This window comes from Hemitrygon akajei, chromosome 20 (genome assembly GCF_048418815.1).
Source record: "Hemitrygon akajei chromosome 20, sHemAka1.3, whole genome shotgun sequence".
NCBI classification, from domain to species: Eukaryota; Metazoa; Chordata; class Chondrichthyes; order Myliobatiformes; family Dasyatidae; genus Hemitrygon; species Hemitrygon akajei.
Genome location: NC_133143.1, coordinates 60,017,220 through 60,041,673, shown reverse-complemented (window position 1 = coordinate 60,041,673; position 24,454 = coordinate 60,017,220). Strand labels below are relative to the sequence as shown.

The window sequence follows — 24,454 nt, the reverse complement described above, 5'->3', positions numbered from 1 at the left end:
CTTGCAGCTATATAGGACCCTGGTCAGACCCCACTTGGAGTAGTGTGTTCAGTTCTGGTTGCCTCACTACAGGAAGGATGTGGAGGGAGGCCAGAGTGGAGAAATAGAGAAGAGGGAAGGTGGAGGGGAAAAACGCTTCCAGACAGTTTGTGTGTGTTACTACTGTATATTTACAACTTTTTTTTAAAGAACATTCTTTTTTTTAGTTTCTAGCTCCATAATAGTTAAGGGGATATCATGTTCTCTTGTCCAATCATTAATTCCAAATGTGTTGCCATGTCATATGTATGATTCACTTTCTCTTGCCCAATAATTTATTATTAATATGGTGTCATGTCATATATGTGACAAAGGTGGATGTTATGTACTTGGATTTTCATATGGCCTTTGACAAAAGGCCAAACATGAGGCTGCTTAACAGGGTAAGAGCTTTTGGTTCTACAGCAGGGGTGTCAAACTACTGGTCGGCGAAAGAGTCCAATCTGGCCCGCGGGAGGATTTGGGGGTAAAAAAGTACATTCATGACTATTTATTATGTATCAGTACGGCAGCTGTACAGTAGGTGGCAGTTAACCACCTGCTGTGCATAAGCACTTACCACCCTGTACTGAAGACTAATAAGGCCCCACTTACGTCGGCAAACACGGTATAAACACGGAGTATTCAGGTAAGTAACACCCGTATCAAGGCTGACACTGTTTGCTGCTGTGGTTCAAAATGCTTTCCAAGAAATGTTGACATCGAAGGTCGGATATTCAACGATAATTGGGAAGATCGTTTTTTCTTCTGTGAGGTCAACGGCAAACCTGTGTGTCTGATATGCTCGCAACAATTGGCTGTGGCTAAAGAGTTCAATATCAAACAACACTATGAGATGCCACACAGAGAAAAATATGACAAGTAGCAGGACAACTCAGGACGCAAAAGGTTAAAGAGCTTGAAGCAGCTCTGAAAAAAACAGCAATCAGGTTCACCAAAAGTTGAGAGACTCATGATGGAGCTGTTGAAGCCAGCTATATTATTGCCAACAAAATAGCTGCTGCGTCAGAGGGGGAATTCGTCAAAGTGTGCATGCTGACGGCGACTGAGCTGGTGTGCCCTGAGAAGAGACAGACTTTTTGTAATATCAGCTTGTCAAGAAATACTGTGGCAGAGAGAATCGGGGACCTTGCAGGAGATTTGAACAGTCAACTAAAAGACAAAGTGAAGTCATTTATTGCCTTCTCTATTGCAATTGATGAGAACACCGACGTGACTGATGTAGCTCAATTGGGAATATTTATTTGTGGTGTTGATGCATCTTTGACCGTCACCAAGGAGTTTGTGGAGATGGTGCCCATGACAAACACCACAACGGCGAACGACGGTTTTCTCCAGCCTCGTCGAAGCCTGGGCAGACAGGGGGTTGACTGCAGTCACACTGTCAGCGTGGCAACAGATGGCGCAACGTCCACGGTCGGGAAAAAGGCAGGTGGTGTTGTGAAACTCAGAGAGAAAGTTCAGACAGAATCCAGAGCAGGAATTCTAGAATTTTCATTGTATTATACACCAAGAGGCGATATGTAGCAGGAGCCTATAAATGGACAATGTCATGGATGTAGTAATCAAAACAGTTAATTTTATTAAAGCAAAGGGATTTAATCATCTGCAATTTGACACTCTTTTGTCCGAATGTAATATTGGAAACAGCCTACCCTACCACACTGAAGTCCGCTGGTTGAGCAGAGGGGTTGTGCTCAAACATTATTTTCAATTGCGTGCAGAAATTGGGCCGTTTATGAACGAGAAAGGGAAGCCAGTGGCAGAGTTAGATGACCCAGACTGACTTCATGATCTTGCATTTCTGGTGGATATAACAGAGCACTTAAATGTGCTTAATGTTAACATGCAAGGCCGCAACAAACCTGTTACAGAATACTACGACAGCATTCGTGCCTTTCAAATTAAAGGGATGTCCTTTTAAAACAGAGATGAGGAGGAATTTCTTCAGCCAGAGAGCAGTGAATATGTGGAATTCGTTGTCAAAAGTGGCCGTGGAGTCCAAGTCACTGGGTATATTTAAGGCAGAGGTTGATCGATTCTTGATTAGTCAGGGCATGAAGGTGTGCGGGGAGAAGACGGGAGATTGAGGTTGAAAGGGAGAATGGATCAGCCATGATGAAATAGCAGAGCAGACTCGATGGGCAAATGGTCTAATTCTGCTCCTGTATCTTATGGCCTTGCATTCGCTTGAGAAGCAGCTATTTCTATTGTTTGACTTTTAACAGTTAATCTGAAACTGGAGAATTCATAGCAGTGGCAAATTTTGCTGCCGATGATAACAATACACAGTTGAATCTTGTGCAGTGACAAAAATATTATCTTTCATACTGTAGTTTCACACAATTTTTGTTAAATTTTTTGTTAATTGCTCCATAATAGCATCAAATTCTCTTGCCCAAGAATTACTTGCGAATGTGTTGTCATGTCATACATTTTGATGAAGAGCACCTATTTCTATCTCTTGAATGACATTGTTAAAACATTCCAATATTTAACCTGAAAGTTTATGTAGAAAACAACACTTGCACCAGCCTCTGATAATCTTTATTGTGATATTTCTAATATTTTGGATTTTTATTTAAGCCTAAATTAGTTCCATTGTTGAATTCTGGAATAGCACCAAGCCCCCTGCAAACACTGAAAATGGAAGGCTGTGTTAATGAGACCAACTTTGTCATTTTGGAGGAGGGGGTCATGGCCATGGATGTCATTGGCCAGAAGATCAATGAGAAAAAGCTCACAGTGAGTATTGACATGATGTTATGTCAATAGTACATTTCAGATTAAGTTATAATCAGAAGGTACATGTAATTGTTTTGCTTATTCAGGATAACAAGTTCTGCCACTATTAATCTTGACAATATATTCAAAAAAAGAATTGCATATCAAATGTCTGAAGTTACAATAATCCTCAAGGAATGCTAGTAACAAAAGTAAATTATCTTCTACTGTGACAAAGTGGCTGAGCTCATTAATATCAAATTAAATATTTCTGGCATTCACTGATACTATGATCCATTTATCAGAACATCAACATACAGTACTATACAAGAGTCTTAGGCTCCTAAATATGGGTCTCTATTGTGGACGGAGAGTGGAAAGAGGGCAAGGAGAGGGGAATTATGGTTGGGAAAACAGGAAGGGAAGGGGGAGGGAGCAGGAAGCACCAGAGAGTAAACACCAGAGTAATGATCAATAAACCACTTGTTTGGAATCAAATGACCTTGCCTAGTGTCTCAGGGCTGGGCGTGTCGCACCTGCGTCACCACTGCCCCTAGCACTCCTTCTCTGCACCCCCACACATCTCTCACGGCACTCCACCCTCGTCACTCCCAACACTCTTTTCTCTCACCAGGTTTACAAACTTGCTCTCCGCTCCACGCTGACAAAGAGAGTACTTTGCAAATGTCTTGCTATATGTACAGTAGGTGCCTGAGTTTTGCACAGTACTGTATCTGCAAATAAAACTATTACTTTGTATGAAACAACACAGACAAAATGCTGGAAAAAGTCAGCAGATCAGGCAGCCTCTATTGAGGCAAATGAACAATCAACATTTCAAGCTGAGACCCTTCATCAGACTCCATAGATGTTGCCTGATCTGCTGAGTTCTCCCTGAATTTTGCATACATTGCTGCAGTTTTCCAGCATCTACAGTCTCTCTTGTGTCACTTGTTTGTGTCAGTAATTTTCACTCCAGCAACTTGGTGATAATGGGAACATATCTGAACTGGAACCCAACTCCCCTCATTGCCTTCTTGGATTTTTTCCATGGGTCTGAATTTCAAAATGAGTAGCAAAGGCTTCCTGCAGGAACAAAGTAATCAGAGCAAAGTGATAACTGGGAGGGAAATAAATACAAATGTCTTTTAAGTACTGCTTAGAAAAATAGGTTCCTCTGTCCAGAACAGATGGAGAAAGCATCAAGATAAACACCTGAGATCAATCTTTACCATTCAGGTATAAACTACAGCTTCAGTTAAAAATGTTATAGATCTTTCACAGAAACCAAGTGGTATTCAAATGCTGATCATTACATCATTTGTCAGAACAGGAACCGGTCAATGAGAAATAAAAATTCATTAGTCCGAGCTCGTGCAAACTGCTTGTTCAATTATGGATTTAGAGGGGGCACAAATAAAATGTTGCTTATGACATTTTTACATGCTTTGGGTTGCTTAATGCATTTATTTCCTCAGAAATAAGTGTGGTTATCACCAATAAATTGAATCATCCATTGGGGAAAATGACATCAAATGCCAAACTTTACATCATCACCTCTGTTACCTTGAGCAACCAAACAACTTTATTCTGATATTTAATTATGGGATATTGAATGAACGGTGAGATCTAATGTGGTTTCTGTGTGAAAATCGGAGAGCATCACACAGCATCGAAGCAGGCCCTTCGGCCCGTCATATCTATGATATACCTTGTACCTACCCACAGTAATCCCAGAAGAACATAGAAGAGGACGGCACGGCAACAGAACTTTTGGCTGACAATGTTGTGCTGAACTAATTCTGTCAATAATTAAAAGCCCACTAAACTAGTCCTTTCAACCTACACAAATCCATATCTCTCCATTCTCTGTACATGCATGTGCCTCTCTGAGAGCTTCTTAAATACTCCCATCATATTTGTTTCCACAACCAAGCTTGGCAGCGCTCTCTAGGTAACTCCCAGTCTGCGTTTTAAAAAAAAATATTAAAAAAATATAATTTGCCCTGCTCCTCTCCTTTGAACTTGCTGCCTCTCACCTTTAATATATACCCTCTAAAATTAAACCTTTTGACCTTGGTGAATAGGATATAGGCTGTCTATCTACGCCCTTCATAATCTTATAACTTCCTATCAGGTCTCCCCTCAGCTTCTGCTATTCCAGTTTGCCCAATCCCTCTTCATAGCATAGGCAGCATCCTGATAAACCTCTCCAGAGTCTCCACATCCTTCCTGAAATGGAAAACCAGAATTAAAGGCAGTATTTCAGATACGGGCTAACCAGAGATTTATAAAGCTCCAACATAACTTCTTGACTCTTGAACTCAATGCTGCTATTGACAAAGACTAGATTGCCATATGATTTCTTCACTACCCTATCAATGACAACCAACTACGATTATTTTAAAATTACAAATTAGATCCACATGGCCTTGTGCTTACTACATAAATCTGGTTACTAGTTTTTGAAGTAAAGACCAACAGATCCACATCCCACAGCTCAGTGCTCACCTTATTGGCAGCTGTTACCTGTGCTATTATCACGTCAAAAACTTGACATTCCCACCCCACCCTCCCATTTAATTATAAAGGCAACACGTACAAACAAGCTGGATGAACTCAGCAGGTCAGGCAGCATCCGTTGAAGCGAGCAGTCAATGTTTCAGGCCGAGACCCTTTGTCAGGACTGACTAAGTCTCGGCCCGAAACGTTGACTGCTCGTTTCAATGGATGGTGCCGACCTGCTGAGTTCATCCAGCTTGTTTGTACGTGTTGATTTGACCACAGCATCTGCAGTGTACTTTGTGTTAATTATAAAGGCAAATTTTATCCCTTGAATATCACCTAGTAAAAATAATGTTGGATTATGTGGAAGTTGTATTCCAATAATTTGTTCCAGTAAAACACTTAAATTTGTCCAAAAAGGTTGAATTTTAAAACAAGACCAAGTAGACTGTAAAAAAGTACCAATTTCTTGATTACATCAAAAACATTGATCAGATAAACTTCAGTTTAATCTATTTATTTTTTGTTGTGTAATATATATTTGATGTAAAAAGTTATATTGCACTAATCTTAGTCGAACATTTATTGTATTTGTCATACTGTCAAGACATAATCTTGACCAACTTGTTTCATCAATTTTAATATTCAATCAGTTTCCCATTTTTGTCTTGACTTATGAATTCCTTGTTTAATTGCCTGTTTTTGAATCAAATTATACATACCAGACATAATTTTTTAAATTTTTCCTTTATTAATTGAAGTTTCTATTTCATTAGGTTTCAGCAATAACATTGTTTGACCCAGTTTATCTCTTAAATAAGCCCTTAATTGGAAATAACAGAAAAGAGTGTTATTTGATATTTTATATTTATTCTTTAATTGGTCAAATGACATTAATATACCTCCTTCAAAACAGTCTCCTATATATCTAATCCCTTTTGAAACCAGTTATAATATATATTAAACTAAATTATTTGCCATTATCGAAAAAAATTCAAGAGGATCTTGATAAATGGATGATGTTACCAATAACATTAATAGGTAGAGTCAATGCTGTAAAAATGAATATATTCCCTAGATTACAATATTTATTCCAAACACTATCAATATAATTACCACAGAAGTTCTTTCAAGAGTTAAATAGATGTGTGAGGAAATTCCTTTGGAAAGGTAAGATGTCAAGAATATCGTTGGAAAAATTGACATGGAAATTTGACCCAGGAGGGTTACAATTACCAAATTTTAAGAATTATTACAAAGCATATCAACTTAGATTTATTGCATCTTTTTTTGATGAAGATAAACCGGCATGGATTAGAATAGAATTAGATAAAATAGGAGAAAATATACCAGAAGATTTTATATATAAATGGGAATCGAAATGGATACGGGAAAAGAAAGAATCGCCTATACTAATGGTCTCGAAGCTCTTCGTTTTTTTTTTGGATTCCAGACCTAACCAATTCCCCTCTACCACCACTCTCCTCCATCTAGCGGAACGAGTTCTTACTCTCAATAATTTCTCCTTTGGCTCCTCCCACTTCCTCCAAACCAAGGGTGTAGCCATGGGCACCCGTATGGGTCCCAGTTATGCCTGCCTTTTTGTTGGCTTTGTGGAACAGTCCATGTTCCAAGGCTATACCGGTATCCATCCCCCTCTTTTCCTTCGCTACATCGACGACTGCATTGGCGCTGCCTCCTGCACGCGTGCTGAGCTCGTTGACTTCATTAACTTTGCCTCCAACTTTCACCCTGCCCTCAAATTTACCTGGTCCATTTTCGACACCTCCCTCCCCTTTCTTGATCTTTCTTTCTCTCTCCATCTCTGGAGATGGCCTCTATACTGATATCTACTATAAGCCTACAGACTCTCACAGCTACCTGGACTATTCCTCTTCCCACCCTGTCTCTTGCAAAAAGGCTATCTTCTTCTCACAATTCCTCCGTCTCCGCCGCATCTGCTCTCAGGATGAGGCTTTTCATTCCAGGACGAAGGAGATGTCTTCCTTTTTTAAACAAAGGCGCTTCCCTTCGTCCACAATCAACTCTGCTCTCAAATGCATCTCTCCCATTTCCCACACATCTGCCCTCACCCCATCAACCCGCCACCCCACTCGGGATAGGGTTCCCCTTGTCCTTACCTACCACCCCACCAGCCTCCAGTTCCAACATATAATTCTCCGTAACTTCCGCCACCTGCAATGGGATCCCACTACCAAACACATTTTTCCCTCCCCCCCTTTCTGCTTTTTGCAGGGATCGCTCCCTACACGACTCCCTTGTCCACTCGTCCCCCCCATCCCTTCCCACCGATCTCCGTCCTGGTACTTGTCCTTGTAAATGGAACAAATGCTACACCTGCCCTTACACTTCCTCCCTCACCACCATTCAGGACCCCAGACTGTCCTTCCAGGTGAGGCGACACTTCACCTGTGAGTCGGCTGGTGTGGTATACTGCGTCCGGTGCTCCCGGTGTGGCCTTTTATATATTGGTGAGACCCGATGCAGACTGGGAGACCGTTTCGCTGAACACCTACGCTTGGTCCGCCAGAAAAAGCAGGATCTCCCAGTGGCCACATATTTTAATTCCACGTCCCATTCCCATTCTGATATGTCTGTCCATGGCCTCCTCTATTGTCAAAATCAATCTAAACTCCGGTTGGAGGAACAACACCTTATATACCGGCTGGGTAGCCTCCAACCTGATGGCATGAATATTGACTTCTCTAACTTCTGTTAATGCCCCTCCTCCCCTTCTTCCCCCATCCCTGATATATTTAGTTGTTTGCTTGTTCTCCATCTCCCTCTGGTGCTCCCCCCTCCTTTCTTTCTCCTGAGGCCTCCCGTCCCATGATCCTTTCCCTTCTCCAGCTCTGTATCACTTTCGCCAATCAGCTTTTGTGGTGAACTAGATATACCTGTCTGACTGCTCCTGTGGCTCCTCCCACAGACCCTGCTGACTGCTCCTGTGGCTCCTCCCACAGACCCCTGTATAAAGGCGACTGTGGGCTGCTGCTCTCCCTCATTTTCCCCAGGATGTAGTGCTGTTTATTCTTCCAGTCAATAAAAGCCGATAACTCGCTTCCTAAGTCTCAGCGTGAGTTATTGATGGTGCATCAATTTTATTGACTGGAAGTTAAAACATGGAAACCGTTTTACGCCCAGAACGCTTAGATTTGGACCCCCAAGACCCTGAAGCAGCTCTTGCCTTTGAACACTGGCTTGTATGCTTCCAATCATACTTGGAGGAGGTTCGTGCCACCGACTCAGCTGTTAGGCTCAGACTTCTCCTCTCGAGGGTCGCCCCAAAAGTTTATTCATTCATCAGGGACCTCTCGACCTACGAGGGGGCGCTTGCCGCTCTCAAAAGACAGTACCTGCGGCCGGTAAACGCAGTTTATGCCCGGCATCGCTTGGCAACACGAAAACAGCGGCCTACGGAGTCGACTGCTGAATTTCTCCGAGCCCTACAGGCACTCGTGCGGACTTGTGACTGCCAAACGCTCACAGCGGAACAGCATACGGAACTCTTGGTCCGAGACGCTTTTGTGACTGGAGTCCGGTCAGTGTATTTACGCCAGCGGCTGCTGGAAAAAGCTGATCTTACCTTACGCTCAGCGATAGAGACGGCCGATACGTTGGAGGCTGCGCAGCTGTACGCCGAGGCGGTCCAGCCGCGCGATTCCCCGGTTCCGAGCGAATTCGCCAACGCCGCTGCCAGTCGCGGTATCACGAACTCCTCGAATTCGCCAGGTATAAAACTCTGTTACTTTTGTGGGCTTCAGAAACATCCCAGAAACAGCTGCCCGGCTCGCGAAGCGACTTGTTCCAGCTGCGGGAAGAAGGGCCATTTCGCCAAGGTCTGTAAATCTAAACCGCGCCCGGGGTCGAGTAGCGCTGCGTCTGAGACCTGGGGGCCGCCATTTTGCATGCCCGGATGTGGACAACCATCTTTGCCGGCGTCACCATGCCCCGCCCCTACCTACCCGTGTGCGACCTGGGAGCCGCCATCTTGCATGCCCGGATGTGAGCGGCCATCTTTGCCAGCGCCACCAGGCCCCGCCCCCGACTCACCCCGTTCAACGCTGGCTACCGTGACCCTCGATCAAAGCACTCCGCACCAGCTCGCAAGGTCGATGATGGACATCCTGGTGGAGGGGCACAGGACTAGCTGCCTGTTTGACACGGGCAGCACTGAGAGTTTTATTGACCCGGCCACAGTGAAACGCTGTGGACTCGTGACACGGCCGGCACATCAGAAGATCACCTTGGCTTCTGGGTCGCATTCCACAGACATCCGGGTGGGTTGTGTAGCGACATTGGTGGTGCAGGGCACAGAATATCAGAACTTTGCGTTCCTGGTCATGCCTCAACTGTGCGCACCTGTGCTGTTGGGGCTCGACTTCCAGAGCCATCTCAAAAGTGTGACTATGGCATATGACGGGCCCCTCCCACCTCTCACTGTCAGGAATCCTCAGTTTGGTGGGACTTCGCCATATACTCCGTTACCACACGCACATACACATCGACCCACACATCCCACCCAGTACCATGCCGATAGCTGTGCTACTGACACTACTTGCAGCCTCTCCACCCTCAAGATCCCTCCCCCATCGCTGTTCACCAACCTGACCCCCGACTGTAAACCGGTGGCGACTAAAAGCAGGAGGTACAGCGCAGGGGACAGGGCCTTTATTCATTCAGAGGTACAGCGGCTGCTCGGGGAGGGGATCATTGAGCCGAGCACAAGCCCATGGCGGTCCCAGGTGGTCGTTGTTCAGACTGGGCAGAAAAATAGGATGGTTGTGGACTACAGCCAGACCATCAATAGATTCACGCAGCTTGACGCGTACCCCCTACCCCGCATCGCGGATATGGTCAACCAGATAGCTCAGTACAAGGTGTACTCGACAATTGATCTGAAATCCGCTTATCACCAGCTCCCCGTCCGCCCGGAGGACCGCCCCTACTCTGCCTTCAAGGCGGGGTGGCAGGCTCTATCACTTCCTGCGCGTCCCATTTGGTGTCACAAATGGGGTCTCAGTCTTCCAGAGGGAGATGGACCGGATGGTGGACCAGTACAAACTGAAGGCCACATTTCCCTATCTAGATAACATCACCATCTGTGGTCGCGACTGGTCGGATCACGACGCCAACCTCCAACGATTTTTCCAAGTGGCCGAAGCTTTGAACCTCACTTATAACAAGGACAAGTGTGTGTTCAGAACCACACGACTCGCTATCCTTGGGTATGTCGTGGAGAACGGGGTCATTGGCCCTGACCCCGACCGTATGCGCCCCCTGTTAGAACTCCCTCTTCCCACCACTCTCAAGGCCCTCCGGCGGTGCCTGGGTTTTTTTTCCTATTACGCCCAATGGGTCCCCCATTACGCAGACAAGGCCCGCCCCCTGGTCAGGTCTACCACTTTTCCCCTCTCTGCCGAGGCCCGCGCGGCCTTCAGCTGCATTAAAGGGGACATTGCCAAAGCAACGATGCATGCGGTGGACGAGACCATTCCCTTCCAAGTAGAGAGTGATGCCTCTGACGTCACGCTGGCTGCTACCCTCAATCAGGAAGGCAGACCAGTGGCGTTTTTTTCTCGTACCCTTCAAGGCTCTGAACTTCGGCACTCTGCGGTGGAGAAAGAAGCCCAGGCCATAGTGGAAGCTATTAGGCACTGGAGGCACTATCTCGCCGGCAAAAGGTTCACATTGCTGACCGACCAGCGCTCAGTTGCGTTCATGTTCAGCAACCAACAGCGGGGCAAGATCAAAAATGATAAAATTTTGCGATGGAGAATAGAACTCTCCACCTACAATTATGATATCCTGTACCGGCCTGGCAGGCTCAATGAACCCTCTGATGCCCTATCCCAGGGAACGTGTGCTAGTGCCCAGCTCGACCAGCTGTATGCCCTTCATGCCCATCTTTGCCATCCGGGGGTCACCCGATTTTACCATTTCATTAAAGCCCGGAACCTGCCGTACTCCCTGGAGGACATCAGGACGATGACCAGGGACTGCCAGATCTGCGCTGAGTGCAAACCGCACTTCTACCGTCCTGACACTGCGCAGCTTGTCAAGGCCACCCGCCCTTTTGAGCGACTGAGTGTTGACTTTAAGGGCCCCCTTCCCTCCACCGACCGCAATGTCTATTTTCTCAGTATTATTGACGAGTACTCGCGATTCCCCTTTGCCGTTCCCTGCCCCGACACCACTGTCACGTCCGTCATAAAAGCCCTGCGCCAGCTCTTCACTCTGTTCGGATATCCCTGCTATGTCCACAGTGATAGAGGGTCCTCCTTTATGAGTGACGAGTTGCGCCGGTTCCTGCTAGCTAGGGGCATTGCTACTAGTCGAACCACGAGTTATAATCCCCGGGGGAATGGCCAGGTGGAGAGGGAGAATGCCACAGTGTGGAAGGCCACACTTTTAGCCCTTAAGTCAAAAGGGTTGCCGGTCTCCCGATGGCAGGAGGTCCTCCCTGAGGCACTCCACTCTATCCGCTCCCTGTTGTGTACGTCCACTAATGCCACCCCTCACGAACGCCTATTCTCTTTTCCCAGGAAGTCTGTCACTGGGACCACCCTACCAGTTTGGCTGACGTCCCCGGGGCCAGTGCTGCTACGTAAACATGCGAGGAGTAATAAGTACTCCCCGCTGGTCGAGAGGGTTCACCTCCTGCATGCTAATCCCCAGTATGCCTACGTGGTCTTGCCTGATGGGCAGGAGGACACGGTCTCTGTCCGCGACCTGGCGCCCGCCGGAGCAGCAGACCACTACCCCGAACATTCCACGGTAACTATGCACCCTGTACCCGAGGTGACACCGCACACACCGTGCCACACCCAGACTCCTCACGACGCTCATGTACCGGGCATCTCGTACGCGTCTATTCCGGGGACCTCGCACACACGCGAGGGATCCCTGACACCTCCAGCTGGGACAGAACCAACCCACTCTCCGCCTCCGGTGCAAACAACAACTCCGGCACCTGTGCCAACACCACCTCCGGCACCTGTGCAATTGCAGCCGGAGCTACGTAGATCACAGCGAACGATTCGACCACCTGATAGACTTAACCTGTAAATATACTTGGGGACTTTTTTTTAAACAAAGGGGGGGGTGAATGTGGTGAACTAGATATACCTGTCTGACTGCTCCTGTGGCTCCTCTCACAGACCCTGCTGACTGCTCCTGTGGCTCCTCCCACAGACCCCTGTATAAAGGCGACTGTGGGCTGCTGCTCTCCCTCATTTTCTCCAGGATGTAGTGCTGTTTATTCTTCCAGTCAATAAAAGCCGATAACTCGCTTCCTAAGTCTCAGCGTGAGTTATTGATGGTGCATCACCTTTCCAGCTCTTAGCTTCACCCCATCCCCTCCGGTCTTCTCCTATCATTTCGCATTTCCCCCTCCCCCCACTACTTTCAAATCTCTTCCTATCTTTCCTTTTGGTTAGTCCTGACGAAAGATCTTGGCCCGAAACGTCGACAGCGCTTCTCCCTATAGATGCTGCCTGGCCTGCTGTGTTCCACCAGCATTTTGTGTGTGTTGTTGTTTGAATTTCCAGCATCTGCAGATTTCCTTGTGTTTGCTCTTTAAATTCTACTGCGAAGCCTCTGCTAGTGATGCCTACACTGAAGAAGTTTAAATCTTCTCTTCGACAGGAGTTCAGTGAAACCCTCTCTCGCTGCTTCCCATCTATAATTCCTTCGGCCCTTCAACTTTTCGATCATTGGTCAAATGACATTAATATACCTCCTTCAAAACAGTCTCCTATATATCTAATCCCTTTTGAAACCAGTTATAATATATATTAAACTAAATTATTTGCCATTATCGAAAAAAATTCAAGAGGATCTTGATAAATGGATGATGTTACCAATAACATTAATAGGTAGAGTCAATGCTGTAAAAATGAATATATTCCCTAGATTACAATATTTATTCCAAACACTATCAATATAATTACCACAGAAGTTCTTTCAAGAGTTAAATAGATGTGTGAGGAAATTCCTTTGGAAAGGTAAGATGTCAAGAATATCGTTGGAAAAATTGACATGGAAATTTGACCCAGGAGGGTTACAATTACCAAATTTTAAGAATTATTACAAAGCATATCAACTTAGATTTATTGCATCTTTTTTTGATGAAGATAAACCGGCATGGATTAGAATAGAATTAGATAAAATAGGAGAAAATATACCAGAAGATTTTATATATAAATGGGAATCGAAATGGATACGGGAAAAGAAAGAATCGCCTATACTAATGGTCTCGAAGCTCTTCGTTTTTTTTTTGGATTCCAGACCTAACCAATTCCCCTCTACCACCACTCTCCTCCATCTAGCGGAACGAGTTCTTACTCTCAATAATTTCTCCTTTGGCTCCTCCCACTTCCTCCAAACCAAGGGTGTAGCCATGGGCACCCGTATGGGTCCCAGTTATGCCTGCCTTTTTGTTGGCTTTGTGGAACAGTCCATGTTCCAAGGCTATACCGGTATCCATCCCCCTCTTTTCCTTCGCTACATCGACGACTGCATTGGCGCTGCCTCCTGCACGCGTGCTGAGCTCGTTGACTTCATTAACTTTGCCTCCAACTTTCACCCTGCCCTCAAATTTACCTGGTCCATTTCCGACACCTCCCTCCCCTTTCTTGATCTTTCTTTCTCTCTCCATCTCTGGAGATGGCCTCTATACTGATATCTACTATAAGCCTACAGACTCTCACAGCTACCTGGACTATTCCTCTTCCCACCCTGTCTCTTGCAAAAAGGCTATCTTCTTCTCACAATTCCTCCGTCTCCGCCGCATCTGCTCTCAGGATGAGGCTTTTCATTCCAGGACGAAGGAGATGTCTTCCTTTTTTAAACAAAGGCGCTTCCCTTCGTCCACAATCAACTCTGCTCTCAAATGCATCTCTCCCATTTCCCACACATCTGCCCTCACCCCATCAACCCGCCACCCCACTCGGGATAGGGTTCCCCTTGTCCTTACCTACAACCCCACCAGCCTCCAGTTCCAACATATAATTCTCCGTAACTTCCGCCACCTGCAATGGGATCCCACTACCAAACACATTTTTCCCTCCCCCCCTTTCTGCTTTTTGCAGGGATCGCTCCCTACACGACTCCCTTGTCCACTCGTCCCCCCCATCCCTTCCCACCGATCTCCGTCCTGGTACTTGTCCTTGTAAATGGAACAAATGCTACACCTGCCCTTACACTTCCTCCCTCACCACCATTCAGGACCCCAGACTGTCCTTCCAGGTGAGGCGACACTTCACCTGTGAGTCGGCTGGTGTGGTATACTGCGTCCGGTGCTCCCGGTGTGGCCTTTTATATATTGGTGAGACCCGATGCAGACTGGGAGACCGTTTCGCTGAACACCTACGCTTGGTCCGCCAGAAAAAGCAGGATCTCCCAGTGGCCACATATTTTAATTCCACGTCCCATTCCCATTCTGATATGTCTGTCCATGGCCTCCTCTATTGTCAAAATCAATCTAAACTCAGGTTGGAGGAACAACACCTTATATACCGGCTGGGTAGCCTCCAACCTGATGGCATGAATATTGACTTCTCTAACTTCTGTTAATGCCCCTCCTCCCCTTCTTCCCCCATCCCTGATATATTTAGTTGTTTGCTTGTTCTCCATCTCCCTCTGGTGCTCCCCCCTCCTTTCTTTCTCCTGAGGCCTCCCGTCCCATGATCCTTTCCCTTCTCCAGCTCTGTATCACTTTCGCCAATCAGCTTTTGTGGTGAACTAGATATACCTGTCTGACTGCTCCTGTGGCTCCTCCCACAGACCCTGCTGACTGCTCCTGTGGCTCCTCCCACAGACCCCTGTATAAAGGCGACTGTGGGCTGCTGCTCTCCCTCATTTTCCCCAGGATGTAGTGCTGTTTATTCTTCCAGTCAATAAAAGCCGATAACTCGCTTCCTAAGTCTCAGCGTGAGTTATTGATGGTGCATCAATTTTATTGACTGGAAGTTAAAACATGGAAACCGTTTTACGCCCAGAACGCTTAGATTTGGACCCCCAAGACCCTGAAGCAGCTCTTGCCTTTGAACACTGGCTTGTATGCTTCCAATCATACTTGGAGGAGGTTCGTGCCACCGACTCAGCTGTTAGGCTCAGACTTCTCCTCTCGAGGGTCGCCCCAAAAGTTTATTCATTCATCAGGGACCTCTCGACCTACGAGGGGGCGCTTGCCGCTCTCAAAAGACAGTACCTGCGGCCGGTAAACGCAGTTTATGCCCGGCATCGCTTGGCAACACGAAAACAGCGGCCTACGGAGTCGACTGCTGAATTTCTCCGAGCCCTACAGGCACTCGTGCGGACTTGTGACTGCCAAACGCTCACAGCGGAACAGCATACGGAACTCTTGGTCCGAGACGCTTTTGTGACTGGAGTCCGGTCAGTGTATTTACGCCAGCGGCTGCTGGAAAAAGCTGATCTTACCTTACGCTCAGCGATAGAGACGGCCGATACGTTGGAGGCTGCGCAGCTGTACGCCGAGGCGGTCCAGCCGCGCGATTCCCCGGTTCCGAGCGAATTCGCCAACGCCGCTGCCAGTCGCGGTATCACGAACTCCTCGAATTCGCCAGGTATAAAACTCTGTTACTTTTGTGGGCTTCAGAAACATCCCAGAAACAGCTGCCCGGCTCGCGAAGCGACTTGTTCCAGCTGCGGGAAGAAGGGCCATTTCGCCAAGGTCTGTAAATCTAAACCGCGCCCGGGGTCGAGTAGCGCTGCGTCTGAGACCTGGGGGCCGCCATTTTGCATGCCCGGATGTGGACAACCATCTTTGCCGGCGTCACCATGCCCCGCCCCTACCTACCCGTGTGCGACCTGGGAGCCGCCATCTTGCATGCCCGGATGTGAGCGGCCATCTTTGCCAGCGCCACCAGGCCCCGCCCCCGACTCACCCCGTTCAACGCTGGCTACCGTGACCCTCGATCAAAGCACTCCGCACCAGCTCGCAAGGTCGATGATGGACATCCTGGTGGAGGGGCACAGGACTAGCTGCCTGTTTGACACGGGCAGCACTGAGAGTTTTATTGACCCGGCCACAGTGAAACGCTGTGGACTCGTGACACGGCCGGCACATCAGAAGATCACCTTGGCTTCTGGGTCGCATTCCACAGACATCCGGGTGGGTTGTGTAGCGACATTGGTGGTGCAGGGCACAGAATATCAGAACTTTGCGTTCCTGGTCATGCCTCAACTGTGCGCACCTGTGCTGTTGGGGCTCGACTTCCAGAGCCATCTCAAAAGTGTGACTATGGCATATGACGGGCCCCTCCCACCTCTCACTGTCAGGAATCCTCAGTTTGGTGGGACTTCGCCATATACTCCGTTACCACACGCACATACACATCGACCCACACATCCCACCCAGTACCATGCCGATAGCTGTGCTACTGACACTACTTGCAGCCTCTCCACCCTCAAGATCCCTCCCCCATCGCTGTTCACCAACCTGACCCCCGACTGTAAACCGGTGGCGACTAAAAGCAGGAGGTACAGCGCAGGGGACAGGGCCTTTATTCATTCAGAGGTGCAGCGGCTGCTCGGGGAGGGGATCATTGAGCCGAGCACAAGCCCATGGCGGTCCCAGGTGGTCGTTGTTCAGACTGGGCAGAAAAATAGGATGGTTGTGGACTATAGCCAGACCATCAATAGATTCACGCAGCTTGACGCGTACCCCCTACCCCGCATCGCGGATATGGTCAACCAGATAGCTCAGTACAAGGTGTACTCGACAATAGATCTGAAATCCGCTTATCACCAGCTCCCCGTCCGCCCGGAGGACCGCCCCTACTCTGCCTTCAAGGCGGGTGGCAGGCTCTATCACTTCCTGCGCGTCCCATTTGGTGTCACAAATGGGGTCTCAGTCTTCCAGAGGGAGATGGACCGGATGGTGGACCAGTACAAACTGAAGGCCACATTTCCCTATCTAGATAACATCACCATCTGTGGTCGCGACTGGTCGGATCACGACGCCAACCTCCAACGATTTTTCCAAGTGGCCGAAGCTTTGAACCTCACTTATAACAAGGACAAGTGTGTGTTCAGAACCACACGACTCGCTATCCTTGGGTATGTCGTGGAGAACGGGGTCATTGGCCCTGACCCCGACCGTATGCGCCCCCTGTTAGAACTCCCTCTTCCCACCACTCTCAAGGCCCTCCGGCGGTGCCTGGGTTTTTTTTCCTATTACGCCCAATGGGTCCCCCATTACGCAGACAAGGCCCGCCCCCTGGTCAGGTCTACCACTTTTCCCCTCTCTGCCGAGGCCCGCGCGGCCTTCAGCTGCATTAAAGGGGACATTGCCAAAGCAACGATGCATGCGGTGGACGAGACCATTCCCTTCCAAGTAGAGAGTGATGCCTCTGACGTCACGCTGGCTGCTACCCTCAATCAGGAAGGCAGACCAGTGGCGTTTTTTTCTCGTACCCTTCAAGGCTCTGAACTTCGGCACTCTGCGGTGGAGAAAGAAGCCCAGGCCATAGTGGAAGCTATTAGGCACTGGAGGCACTATCTCGCCGGCAAAAGGTTCACATTGCTGACCGACCAGCGCTCAGTTGCGTTCATGTTCAGCAACCAACAGCGGGGCAAGATCAAAAATGATAAAATTTTGCGATGGAGAATAGAACTCTCCACCTACAATTATGATATCCTGTACCGGCCTGGCAGGCTCAATGAACCCTCTGATGCCCTATCCCAGGGAACGTGTGCTAGTGCCCAGCTCGACCAGCTGTATGCCCTTCATGCCCATCTTTGCCATCCGGGGGTCACCCGATTTTACCATTTCATTAAAGCCCGGAACCTGCCGTACTCCCTGGAGGACATCAGGACGATGACCAGGGACTGCCAGATCTGCGCTGAGTGCAAACCGCACTTCTACCGTCCTGACACTGCGCAGCTTGTCAAGGCCACCCGCCCTTTTGAGCGACTGAGTGTTGACTTTAAGGGCCCCCTTCCCTCCACCGACCGCAATGTCTATTTTCTCAGTATTATTGACGAGTACTCGCGATTCCCCTTTGCCGTTCCCTGCCCCGACACCACTGTCACGTCCGTCATAAAAGCCCTGCGCCAGCTCTTCACTCTGTTCGGATATCCCTGCTATGTCCACAGTGATAGAGGGTCCTCCTTTATGAGTGACGAGTTGCGCCGGTTCCTGCTAGCTAGGGGCATTGCTACTAGTCGAACCACGAGTTATAATCCCCGGGGGAATGGCCAGGTGGAGAGGGAGAATGCCACAGTGTGGAAGGCCACACTTTTAGCCCTTAAGTCAAAAGGGTTGCCGGTCTCCCGATGGCAGGAGGTCCTCCCTGAGGCACTCCACTCTATCCGCTCCCTGTTGTGTACGTCCACTAATGCCACCCCTCACGAACGCCTATTCTCTTTTCCCAGGAAGTCTGTCACTGGGACCACCCTACCAGTTTGGCTGACGTCCCCGGGGCCAGTGCTGCTACGTAAACATGCGAGGAGTAATAAGTACTCCCCGCTGGTCGAGAGGGTTCACCTCCTGCATGCTAATCCCCAGTATGCCTACGTGGTCTTGCCTGATGGGCAGGAGGACACGGTCTCTGTCCGCGACCTGGCGCCCGCCGGAGCAGCAGACCACTACCCCGAACATTCCACGGTAACTATGCACCCTGTACCCGAGGTGACACCGCACACACCGTGCCACACCCAGACTCCTCACGACGCTCATGTACCGGGCATCTCGTACGCGTCTATTCCGGGGACCTCGCACACACGCGAGGGATCCCTGACACCTCCAGCTGGGACAGAACCAACCCACTCTCCGCCTCCGGTGCAAACAACAACTCCGGCACCTGTGCCAACACCACCTCCGGCACCTGTGCAATTGCAGCCGGAGCTACGTAGATCACAGCGAACGATTCGACCACCTGATAGACTTAACCTGTAAATATACTTGGGGACTTTTTTTTAAACAAAGGGGGGGGTGAATGTGGTGAACTAGATATACCTGTCTGACTGCTCCTGTGGCTCCTCTCACAGACCCTGCTGACTGCTCCTGTGGCTCCTCCCACAGACCCCTGTATAAAGGCGACTGTGGGCTGCTGCTCTCCCTCATTTTCTCCAGGATGTAGTGCTGTTTATTCTTCCAGTCAATAAAAGCCGATAACTCGCTTCCTAAGTCTCAGCGTGAGTTATTGATGGTGCATCACCTTTCCAGCTCTTAGCTTCACCCCATCCCCTCCGGTCTTCTCCTATCATTTCGCATTTCCCCCTCCCCCCACTACTTTCAAATCTCTTCCTATCTTTCCTTTTGGTTAGTCCTGACGAAAGATCTTGGCCCGAAACGTCGACAGCGCTTCTCCCTATAGATGCTGCCTGGCCTGCTGTGCTCCACCAGCATTTTGTGTGTGTTGTTGTTTGAATTTCCAGCATCTGCAGATTTCCTTGTGTTTGCTCTTTAAATTCTACTGCGAAGCCTCTGCTAGTGATGCCTACACTGAAGAAGTTTAAATCTTCTCTTCGACAGGAGTTCAGTGAAACCCTCTCTCGCTGCTTCCCATCTATAATTCCTTCGGCCCTTCAACTTTTCGATCATATTTTGACCCAGACCCGCTATTACAGCCATATATCCTTCCTTGGAATGTGTCTCCGTCGCCAACTGACTCCAGTTGGCTTCAGGATCCGTTTTCGAGCTTCTCAATTTGGACCTTCTGAGGATCCCAGGTACTCACACTTAATTGACTCTGCCCCCCGTTGTTTCTCCCGTTGAGCTCTGAGGGCGACACTCTCCGCCATGAGAAGGTACCTGGCGTCCCTATCACAGTCCCTTCCACGCCTCCAGGACACCTTTTTCTTTGTTTGCAATGGACCTGTCCGTTATTTCATCCTCCGTCGGATCCATGCGTGCAATCACTGTTTCTTTGACTTTATCACGTCCTGCAAGGATCGCAAGATCTTCCACCTGCAGACCCCAGAGCATGGTCTTCATATCGCGTCCCCGGCCCCGGTAGTCAATCTCGGCCTCCCCAGCGACCCAGGGCATTTTGAAAATCCGGACTCCAGCACCATCACCGCGTGTTCCAATGGCCATGGATTCGCCCCGGCTGACGATCTCGGCCTCCCCAGCGACCCAGGGCATTTTGAAAATCCGGACTCCAGCACCATCACCGCGTGTTCCAATGGCCATGGATTCGCCCCGGCTGTCGATCTCGGCCTCCCCAGCGACCCAGGGCATTTTGAAAATCCGGACTCCAGCACCATCACCGCGTGCTCCAACGACCATGGATTCGCCCCGGCTGTCGATCTCGGCCTCCCCAGCGACCCAGGGCATTTTGAAAATCCGGACTCCAGCACCATCACTGCGTGCTCCAACGACCATGGATTCGCCCCGGCTGTCGATCTCGGCCTCCCCAGCGACCCAGGGCATTTTGAAAATCCGGACTCCAGCACCATCACTGCGTGCTCCAACGACCATGGATTCGCCCCGGCTGTCGATCTCGGCCTCCCCAGCGACCCAGGGCATTTTGAAAATCCGGACTCCAGCACCATCACCGCGTGTTCCAATGGCCATGGATTCGCCCCGGCTGTCGATCTCGGCCTCCCCAGCGACCCAGGGCATTTTGAAAATCCGGACTCCAGCACCATCACCGCGTGTTCCAACGACCTTGGATTCGCCCCGGCTGTCGATCTCGGCCTCCCCAGCGACCCAGGGCATTTTGAAAATCCGGACTCCAGCACCATCACCGCGTGTTCCAACGACCATGGATTCGCCCCGGCTGTCGATCTCGGCCTCCCCAGCGACCCAGGGCATTTTGAAAATCCGGACTCCAGCACCATCACCGCGTGCTCCAACGACCATGGATTCGCCCCGGCTGTCGATCTCGGCCTCCCCAGCGACCCAGGGCATTTTGAAAATCCGGACTCCAGCACCATCACCGCGTGCTCCAACGACCATGGATTCGCCCCGGCTGTCGATCTCGGCCTCCCCAGCGACCCAGGGCATTTTGAAAATCCGGACTCCAGCACCATCACTGCGTGCTCCAACGACCATGGACAGCTTCAAAGCGATTGAGCAGCCACCGACTGTGACTCCAGCGTTGAACTCCAGGCCGGGTCTTCACATGCTGCGATTGTGTCTCCCATCTCCCCCTCCCCCTCCCCCTCCACCACTCTGCAATCCCCTCTCCCTCAGATCCCATCGTCAGCTCCTGGGCCCTCAGAGGCTCCATCTTCCTCTCACCCCAACCCTTCCCTCTCCACTGACACTTCCAGCCTCCCCCCTCCCCTCTCTGATCCCATCTCTCATCCATGCCGGGTCTTTACCATTCCCTCTGACCTTCAACTCTCTGAGGCAGAGTGCTCTGTCCTCATTAAGGGCCTCACCTTTGTCCCCCTTCGCCACACCTCAGTGAGTTCTGCGTACGCCATGACGCTGAACTCTTCTTCCGCCGACTCCGTCTCCGAGCTTACTTCTTTGACAAGGACTCTCCTACACCCACCGATCACCCCTTCTCCCGTCTTCAACCCTCCTCCTCTTCATGGACACCCTGCTCTGGTCTTCTACCTGCTCTGGATCTCTTTATTGCTAATTGCCGACGGGACATCAACCATCTCAACTTCACTACACCCTGTTCCAATTCCAACCTCACTCCTTCCGAACGCTCTGCTCTCCGCTCCCTCCGCACCAATCCCAACCTCACTATAAAACCTGCTGATAAGGGGGGAGCTGTTGTTGTCTGGCGTACTGACCTCCAGCTGGCCGAGGCACAGCGACAACTCTCTGATACCTCTTCTTATTTACCCCTTGATCATGATCCCACTAAGGAGCACCAGGCCATTGTCTCCTATACCATCACCAACCTTATTAGCTCTGGGGATCTCCCATCCACTGCCACCAACCTCATAGTTCCCACACCCCGCACTTCCCGTTTCTACCTCCTACCCAAGATCCACAAACTTGCCTGTCCAGGTAGACCTATTGTCTCAGCTTGCTCCTGCCCCACTGAACTCATTTCTGCATACCTTGACACTGTCTTATCCCCCCTTGTTCAATCTCTTCCCACCTATGTTCATGACACTTCTCATGCTTTAAATTTTTTCAATGATTTTAAGTTCCCTGGCCCCCTCCGTCTTATTTTCACCATGGACGTCCAGTCCCTATATACCTCCATCCCCCACCGAGATGGTCTTGAAGCTCTTCGGTTTTTTTTGGATTCCAGACCTAACCAATTCCCCTCTACCACCACTCTCCTCTGTCTAGCGGAATTAGTTCTTACTCTCAATAATATCTCCTTTGGCTCCTCCCACTTCCTCCAAACCAAGGGTGTAGCCATGGGCACCCGTATGGGTCCCAGTTATGCCTGCCTTTTGGTTGGCTTTGTGGAACAGTCCATGTTCCAAGGCTATACCGGTATCCATCCCCCTCTTTTCCTTCGCTACATCGACGACTGCATTGGCGCTGCCTCTTGCACGCATGCTGAACTCGTCAACTTCATTAACTTTGCCTCCAACTTTCACCCTGCCCTCAAATTTACCTGGTCCATTTCCGACACCTCCCTCCCCTTTCTTGATCTTTCTTTCTCTCTCCATCTCTGGAGATGGCCTCTATACTGATATCTACTATAAGCCTACAGACTCTCACAGCTACCTGGACTATTCCTCTTCCCACCCTGTCTCTTGCAAAAAGGCTATCCTCTTCTCACAATTCCTCCGTCTCCGCCGCATCTGCTCTCAGGATGAGGCTTTTCAATACAGGACGAAGGAGATGTCTTCCTTTTTTAAACAAAGGGGCTTCCCTTCGTCCACCATCAACTCTGCTCTCAAACGCATCTCTCCCATTTCCCGCACATCTGCCCTCACCCCATCAACCCACCACCCCACTCAGGATAGGGTTCCCCTTGTCCTTACCTACCACCCCACCAGCCTCCAGGTCCAACATATAATTCTCCGTAACTTCCGCCACCTGCAATGGGATCCCACTACCAAACACATTTTTCCCTCCCCCCCTCTTTTTGCTTTTTGCAGGGATCGCTCCCTACATGACTCCCTTGTCCACTCGTCCCCCCCATCCCTTCCCACCGATCTCCCTCCTGGCACTTATCCTTGTAAACGGAACAAGTGCTACACCTGCCCTTACACTTCCTCCCTCACCACCATTCAGGGCCCCAGACAGTCCTTCCAGGTGAGGCGACACTTCACCTGTGAGTCGGCTGGTGTGGTATACTGCGTCCGGTGCTCCCGGTGTGGCCTTTTATATATTGGTGAGACCCGACGCAGACTGGGAGACCGTTTCGCTGAACACCTACGCTCGGTCCGCCAGAGAAAGCAGGATCTCCCAGTGGCCACGCATTTTAATTCCACGTCCCATTCCCATTCTGATATGTCTATCCATCGCCTCCTCTATTGTCAAAATGAATCCAAACTCAGGTTGGAGGAACAACACCTTATATACCGGCTGGGTAGCCTCCAACCTGATGGTATGAACATTGATTTCTCTAACTTCCGTTAATGCCCCTCCTCCCCTTCTTACCCCATCCCTGATATATTTAGTTGTTTGCTTGTTCTCCATCTCCCTCTGGTGCTCCCCCCTCCTTTCTTTCTCCTGAGGCCTCCCGTCCCATGATCCTTTCCCTTCTCCAGCTCTGTATCACTTCCGCCAATCACCTTTCCAGCTCTTAGCTTCATCCCACCACCTCCGGTCTTCTCCTATCATTTCGCATTTCCCCCTCCCCCCACTACTTTCAAATCTCTTCCTATCTTTCCTTTCGGTTAGTCCTGACGAAGGGTCTCAGCCTGAAACATCGACAGTGCTTCTCTTATAGATGCTGCCTGGCCTGCTGTGTTATACCAGCATTTTGTGTGTGTTGTTGTTCCTATACTAAAACATTTGATTGATTTATGGAATAAGATAAATGTTGATGATGAGATAAAGAAATCTTTATTAGAAAAGAGACCTTTAATTCAAAATAAACTTATCCCTTTTACAATGAATTATTCTCATTCTCAAACTATACTGTTTAGTGGCCACATTTTTAATGAGTGTTCTTCATTCTACACTAGTCATCATTGACATCAGTGTCATAATTCCATCTGCTTATCCATGCTGTAAACTCATCTGCCTTACCTACAATACTCCGTGCATTGAAATAGACATAACTAAGAACATTATTGCCACCATGCTTTTGATTCC

The 24,454-nt window shown here is 49.2% G+C and overlaps 1 protein-coding gene across 1 annotated transcript in view; it reads left to right on the top strand.

The window, feature by feature from the left end:
• Positions 1-24,454, top strand: part of LOC140713834 (ornithine decarboxylase-like) — a 43,142-nt gene that overhangs the window by 1,224 nt on the left and 17,464 nt on the right. Inside the window, exon 2 of the mRNA XM_073024403.1 lies at positions 2,660-2,784. Within this exon, the coding sequence (XP_072880504.1) occupies positions 2,686-2,784 (99 nt within the window). The 5' untranslated portion in view covers positions 2,660-2,685. The remainder of the gene's footprint in view (positions 1-2,659; positions 2,785-24,454) is intronic.